The sequence below is a fragment of the Cetorhinus maximus genome, chromosome 1 (genome assembly GCF_964194155.1).
Source record: "Cetorhinus maximus chromosome 1, sCetMax3.hap1.1, whole genome shotgun sequence".
Lineage (NCBI taxonomy): Eukaryota > Metazoa > Chordata > Chondrichthyes > Lamniformes > Cetorhinidae > Cetorhinus > Cetorhinus maximus.
Window position 1 is genome coordinate 30,558,249 of NC_135879.1, and position 7,549 is coordinate 30,565,797.

General features: G+C 42.6%; 1 protein-coding gene across 3 annotated transcripts in view; it reads left to right on the forward strand.

Moving 5' to 3' along the window:
• usp38 (ubiquitin specific peptidase 38) overlaps positions 1-7,290 on the forward strand; it is a 41,550-nt gene extending 34,260 nt beyond the window's left edge. For all 3 annotated transcript variants that reach the window (XM_078539336.1, XM_078539344.1, XM_078539351.1), the window contains one exon: positions 5,686-7,290. In XM_078539336.1, coding sequence (XP_078395462.1) covers positions 5,686-5,850 — 165 coding nt within the window. In that variant the 3' untranslated portion in view covers positions 5,851-7,290. The remainder of the gene's footprint in view (positions 1-5,685) is intronic.
• Positions 7,291-7,549: the final 259 nt, after the last annotated feature.

Below are 7,549 nucleotides of genomic sequence, written 5' to 3' on the forward strand. Positions count from 1 at the left end.
TCCCCTTGGTGCAGGGATGACTAACGTGTTGGCATTTATTTAAGTTGAGTGCCATGAGATTGACAGGTGAGGTGCTGAGGACCTTTTGGACAGAGTAATGTGGGATGCACTGGCTGAAAGGGTGGTGGAGGTACAAACCCTCCTAAGATGCAATAAGTCTTTGGATGTGCAGCAGCAATGCCATGGCATGTTAAGCCATGGGGATAGTGGTCACAAATGGAATAAGGCGACTTTGGAAGGTGCTAGAGACGTACATTCTCAAGGTCCGAGGGACCTTTGTGTATGACCCACACGTCTGACTGTATCAGTCTGTGAATGAGCAGTGTTGCTGCATTAATGATTGCAACAAACATCAGTGCTTTGCAAGGTAGGGAGACAGAGTGGATGGGACTGTGGTCCTCAGATACCTGGCCGTGCACCCCAGCCTCGCCAACACCTGCTGCCCTGGCTGTCTGCCTCCTCCCCAGCTCCACAGCCTGCTCCCCTCACGTGGTGAGGTGCTGCAGCACGGTGTGCCCACCACCACTCCACTCTCGCTCCCCGATATTGCTCTCAGTTTTTGCCTGCAGAACAGAGAAGAGCATTTACTGGGGCTGATCGCTCATGTACTCTGCACGCGCACGCCGCATCCCAACCACAGTGGCCCATCTGAGGCCTCAAGCGGCTCCTGTCCACACTACTGGTGATCAGTCCCCAGAAGATAGTACGGCTGGTCCCAACCCGCTCCCCCAACGGTCACCTTGGACGCACTCGGCGTCCATCACTTTGAATAACACACGGGTCTTAGCGCCCATGGCAAGGAGGCACTAGGTGCGGCGCGGAGGCCAGCAGATGGTTCTTGGCCACGACACCTTGAGGCGCCCCTTCCACCATCTCATCACCATCAATAAGACGTGTTGGAGTTCTGATATGTGGGGGGATGGGGGGCCTCAAAGGCTAAGGCTACCTGCTGGGTCAAATGGCCAAGGCTGACATGGTAATCACCCTTCCAGAGCGCAACAAATCATTGAAGCGCTTGCGGTATTGCGTTCTGGTGCACCACACAGCAGCATGAGAGCTAACAGTCTCCGCCACCTCCTGCCATGCCTGCCTGGTGACGTGGGGGGGCCCTCCTCCTCCTCCCCCTCCCATCCTCCGGATACATGGTTGGACGCCTCTTCGAGGAGGACAGCAAGGCAGGCATCGGAGAACCAAGGGGCACAGTGGTCCCCCGCTGGCCTACCCTGCAGCCTGCCCCCCTCCTCCTCCTCTGCCCGATGACTGGCCATGGTGAACAGCCTAAAGGAGGCTGCCTGGCCGCTCTTTATACAGACTGCCGGTTCCCCATTGGAACCGGCGGTCTGAACACGCCCGCCACCGATTTAATTTTCCCGATGAACACGGGAGCCGGAGCCCCGCTGAGCAAGCCTTAATTGGCCCGCTCGCGCAAAATGGAGGCGCGGCCCATTTCGGCGGCAGCGATCAGCTGCCCAATCGCCCGTCAAGCGTGAAATTCAGCCCATAGTGTTTGTAGGAATAGTACAATTGATTTCAGCTGGGTTCAAGAGGGGGGCAGTCATCAGGTTCCTGGCCGTAGCCCAGCAACCACTGTTGAAGTGAGGACACTAGATGAGAGCAAAGTTGTGATGCTCTCCAAAATCAAAGCACGCCGACGCACAACCCCAAGGCTCACAAATTAATAAAAGCTACTTGGGCAAAATACTAGAGGGTGATTGGCATTGATGAAACTGTACTCAGCAGGGAGCTATTGCGTTTAGAAGGGGAAAGGAAAAATTTAGCAAGAGGTTAAATTTATATAAATGTTGACTGAGGGTAGGTGGTGCAACATGTTGGATTTTCAACATGCAATGTTGTGGAATGGCTGGTTTTCTTTTTCCTCTTACCTGTGCTGAATCATTTATTTGAGACTAAGTGATTCAGGGAGACAGTGAATGGAGGCTAGTTAGTTGCCTTCTCACAGAGAGGGGAAAGGAAACCAGCACAGACCTTTTATGGAGTCCCGAATGGACAACTCAAGTGGCACTTGTGGAAAAGTTAGAATGGGTTACCTATCTAGCATTTCTGCCACTAAAGTTGTATGGCCTGACATAAATTGTTCATGTAACCTCAAAAAAATAGATAATGTATTTAACAGTAATTTTAAATTCATGCGCTATCGAAATGACCAAGCACTTTGACTGCTTTAGTGACTGGAAGCCAGTGTCCAGTGGCGTACCACAGGGATCTATGCTCGGTCCCCTATTATTTGTCATTTATATAAACGACATAGATGACTATGTGGGGGGTAGGTTTAATAAGTTTGTGGATGACACAAAGATTGGCCGGGTGGTTAACAGTGAGGTTGAGTGTCTTGGGCTACAGGAAGATGTAGACGGGATGGTCATATGGGCAGATAAGTGGCAGATGGAATTTAACCCTGAGAAGTGTGAGGTGATACACTTTGGAAGGAGTAATTTGACAGGGAAGTATTCAATGAACGGCATAACACTAGGAAGTTCTGAGGAACAAAGGGACCTTGGCGTGTGTGTCCATAGATCTCTGAAGGCAGAGGGTCATGTTAGCGGGGTGGTGAAAAGGGCATACGGGCCACTTGCCTTTATCAATCGAGGCATAGATTACAAAAGTAGGGAGGTCATGTTGGAGTTGTATAGAACCTTGGTGAGGCTACAGCTGGAGAACTGTGTGCAGTTCTGGTCGCCACATTATAGGAAGGATGTGATTGCACTGGAGGCGGTGCGGAGGAGATTCACCAGGATGTTGCCAGGGATGAAACATTTAAGTTATGAAGAGAGGTTGGATAGACTTAGGTTGTTTTCGTTGGAGCAGAGAAGACTGAGGGGTGACCTGATCGAGGTGTACAAGATTGAGGGGCATGGACAGGACGGATAGGGAACAGCTGTTCCCCTTAGTTGAAAGGTCAGTCACGAGGGGACACGAGTTCAAGGTGAGGGGCAGGAGGTTTAGGGGGGAACGTGAGGAAAATCTTTTTTACCCAGAGGGTGGTGACGGTCTGGAATGCACTGCCTGGGAGGGTGGTGGAGGCGGGTTGCCTCACATCCTTTTAAAAAGTACCTGGATGAGCACTTGGCACTTCATAACGTTCAAGGCTATGGGCCAAGTGCTGGTAAATGGGATTAGATAGGTGGGTCCGGTGTTTCTCACGTGTCGGTGCAGACTCGATGGGCCGAAGGGCCTCTTCTGCACTGTGATTCTGTTGGCCATGTATCTTGCTCTTAGCAATGCAGGGATGACTTTGGCTAGTCGCTTCACATACAATTGCCCACAGATTTTCTTTTTTGTTTCTCAGCAGAAATTTGCATTAATCTGCCATCTCTTTCAATTTAGCACCCGCAACAGGAAATCTGGCATCTGTGAACAGGGAAAAGAACAGCAAGGCTCTTCAACCAATCAGATTGAAGTTCTCTTACCAAGCCGTGTAGAGTCCAAACCAGGAAGAAAACAAGGGGAAATAAATTATATTTAAATCATGTGCTTGAAACAAAATTAAGATTGGAAAATAAAGATAGGATTAAACTGGCATTTAAATGGGGCACAAAAAGTTTTTAACATATCTTCTAAAAAAACAAACTGCAGCACTAAGTTCCTTGAGAGCATGAGACTCTGCACTTATTAATTTTTCAGGTAATTATCACTTATTACGTCACTTAAAAACTCACTCGCTCCTAAATGCATCAGCCCTCACCTTACCAGCCATTTTGTGTACCCCAAATTGGCACTGTCACAATAGTTCATTGCCGTGGTCTGCAACAGCACACCCTGTGGAGGAGGGGAGTATCTCTGACAGCAGCATCTGGATGTCTATGTTAACTAGGTGTGTGCAGGCACCAGAAGTTGCTGTGGAATTTATCCTGTTATAAGGATGAGCACTGATAATCTCTTTGTTATTACAGCAAAATCTGGGCCACTAAGCTTTAGACACCAGTGTACATTGTAAACATTCATTTTATCCTTCTACCCTAAACAACTTTCTTACATGTTTTATACCTTTGACTGTTTATTGTTTCATCTTCATTTATGTAGATTGCATGTGCTGGTATCTTTTAGCTGCTTTCAATCACTCTTCATTTCACACTGTAAAGAAAATACAATTTTTTCCAATATTACTGTGGGATACTGTAAAGCAGGCTTGTGGAGGCTGTGTGCATGTTTGTGTGTGTCTGATTTAATTAAACTGTAGACAGTCAGACTGCACGGTTTAAATCGTCAAAGGGTTAGGCGTAAAAGCAGGCATTTTGAAGTGGAAATGAACAAGCTAAGATAGGATACAAGTAAATACAATGTGAATATGAATTTGCATGAGGAGATAAATGAGGAGTTGAACTTGTAGCTGTTGAATTTCAATGAGAAAAAAGGAAGTTTTACAACTGGCAAAGATCATAAATGAATAAAGCAAAGTTATTAAGTTTATGTTTCCCGAAAGTAGTGGCCATAAAGACAACATGAAAGATTTTTACATTCTAGGAAACGTAACTTCCAAAGAAAGCTAAGATCAATGGGTTTTAAGATGAAAGAGGAAAAAACATATTTAAGATTGAAAGCTGCATGGTGTGTGGCCATGTGAGATCTTGAAGGGTGTGCTGTGTGAAGGCAGACCTGTGAACGAAGCAGCCTCTAGCCACCCCAAAGAAGTGTCTGGTTGTTCCAGAAAGCAAGGTTTTGTTACAAACCTTGGATTTCCATTGTCGAATGAGAGGGAGAAAGAAGATCTGTGAGATATCTCCCCTATAGCAACAAGGGGTGCCTTGCAGTAATATTACCAGATGTTTTATAGACTAGGAATCTATAGGGACTGTTGCCTGGAAAATGGTGTTTATTTATGAGTGTAGCTAAATAGAAATCTTTTGGGACATGCTGTAAGATTAAATTTAACTGTGTAACTATAATCTTGTGTGTTTAAGCTTTCTTTTTTGTTAATAAATGTTTTAATTTAATATTGAAAATCTTGAAAAGTGGTAGTGGAATCTTTACTTCTGGCTTCAATACACATACCTTCTTGTAATAAATACAAATTGCAAATCGTTGTGATAGCTTGACTAAGTTTCCTTTTGGAATTTGGTCGGCAATTACCACCTGCCATATCCTAACATCACCAATTTTCACATTTTATCTTTACTTATTTCCCTGCCCCCTTAAAAATACTGGTGCTCTAAAGTTTTAAAAATGCCCAATGTAAACTTTAACTGCACTGAACTGCTGCACGGTCTCTTTTAAAATATAGGTGAACTGGTGCTAGGTATTCTTTGATTGTAAGCCGCTTTTGACAGCATATATGCATTCTTTCAACTTTACTAAGCAGATTTTAGTAACTGATCCTATGCAGTGGACAGAGGTGAAATTTCTAACTAATAATAAATTAGTGGGCCACGTAGACCTTATTGTCTCTGTAAAATGAGCATAGTAATAACCTGTGCTTTGTGATATATGTTCCTGTTCTGAGTCCAGGGACATATAAAAGGTTGGGACCTCACATTGTGGGGCATTGAAAGCTTGAATATGTCTGCAACCACTCCGTGGAACTAATTGCCACTCTGCCCACTGTTTTGGAACGTGAGTTGAAATAAACGTTGATCTATGTAATTAAAGACTTTCTTCCGAGTTGTATGCAGTGCTGTGGGGACAAAAAAATAGAAATTGACTTTTTCTTTTCCTTGTACCTTTCCACAGGAACAAGAGCTAAATGCCCGTACCAGAGCACTGCAAGCATCCTCTGCTACATGTTCATTTCGCCCACGCGGTTTTGATGATAGCGATCCACCGGGGAGTTGCGGCCCAAGTGGCGGTGGGGGAGGAAGTGGTGGCTTTAATACTATTAGCCGTCTTGTCTTCTGAGACTCCTTCAACAAGGCCAACTTTCTTCTCTCCCCTTCCTCCTGCCGACAAATGGGGAAATTGTGTATCACGTCACTCTATGGGTCAGAATCTATTGATGAAGTCTCAAGATGCTTCCAATTGTTCTATTTGTTTTCCCGGCCCACTTGGCATTTTGAGAAAAAATTGACTTGTACTAATTATTTCCTTGCTAATTCTTAATGTAGGGAAAAAGATGGGAAAAATATTCATGATTGCAATAATTTTTAATGTTTGTAGGTTTCTTAACCTTACAGCTGAATTTCACCCTAACTATATTTGCATGATGAATTTTGTAAATAAGACATTCAGCATTGTAATGTGTATTTGTATAAAGGCTGTAAATACATTGAGTGAACTTTTAAAACCCATAACTAATCAAAATATTGAGATGGTAATTTTTTAAATTGCCGCATTTCTATTATTGCATTTCTTTGTTATTTTTGAATGTGTAAACAACATCTTACAATTTCAGGGAGCAGTGTTTGTCACAGATTTGATAGTCATTTTGCTCTTTTTTTGTGTGATTGTGCATGTGTGCCTTGAGATCAGTATAGACTAGGTACTTCTAGGATGCAAGAACAGAATTTGAGAGTTATTTTTTCAGACCTTTTTTTTTGAAAATGCACATCCTTGGGAGAGGGAGGATAATTACTTATGTTTGTCATAGATGTAACTTAACATCTTAAATCTTGTTTACGTTTTGAAGTTTCTAAGAAACCCTGCCATCACTTGAAGAGATCTGAGGTTTATTGCACATATATACTAAATATAAAAGGCTAACACGGTGTTTGCCCCTGTGTGTGTTCATGGCTGATGCAGTGATTTAACTACTGAATAATTCCAAGCATTGTCAAACTTATGAATATGTTGAGAATTGTTCTAGCATTGGGCGGACTACAGTGCTAACTAAGAACTTATTATAAAACTGAATATTTATAAATATTTAAATGTATAGGACATACATATGATTAGGAAACAAACAACTTACTGGAAAAGTGTTGCCTGTTATTCAATAACAGGTTTTCACTAAATTATTGTTTGTTTTTACTTTAGTAATGCACTGTTATACTTTAGGATATAACTTTTTCAAAAACATTTAAACACAATTAGCAATGATTTCCAACTTCATTTAGAGACTAGCAATGATCAGTGACTGCTGAGTCATTTTTATTTTGCACCAGTTTTCCTTCAATTGGTATCTAATATCAGACACTGATGATACAACAAAACTATTCATTCTATTTTACATGGCTTTTTATTTTTGGCTTATTTTTAAAATAGCTCTATCGGCTTGATTTCATTTTCCCCAGCTCTTTTTGGAAAATCTTTATCTTACAAACATTAATATGTGCAGTTTCTTTTTTTGTTGTGCCCATTTTGTACCACAGGCCCTTAACAATAAAGCAGAACTGCTTGTTACATTCTCTTTTGGCTTCTTCATCTCAGAACGCTCTCATAGATGTCTTTGCTTACTTCATGGCAGCTTACTGCAGTTATCACATGCCCTAGTGTGATCTTTGATTTCAGAAAGTGCCAAATTAACATGATAATTGATTGTGACATAGGTTTTAACTACTAAACACATTTTAATTAACATTAACACAAAATTAATAAGTGAACAATAGCAACGATGTAGAAGTTTTACAGTAGCTATTAAACATGTATCCTGTAAGTGGAT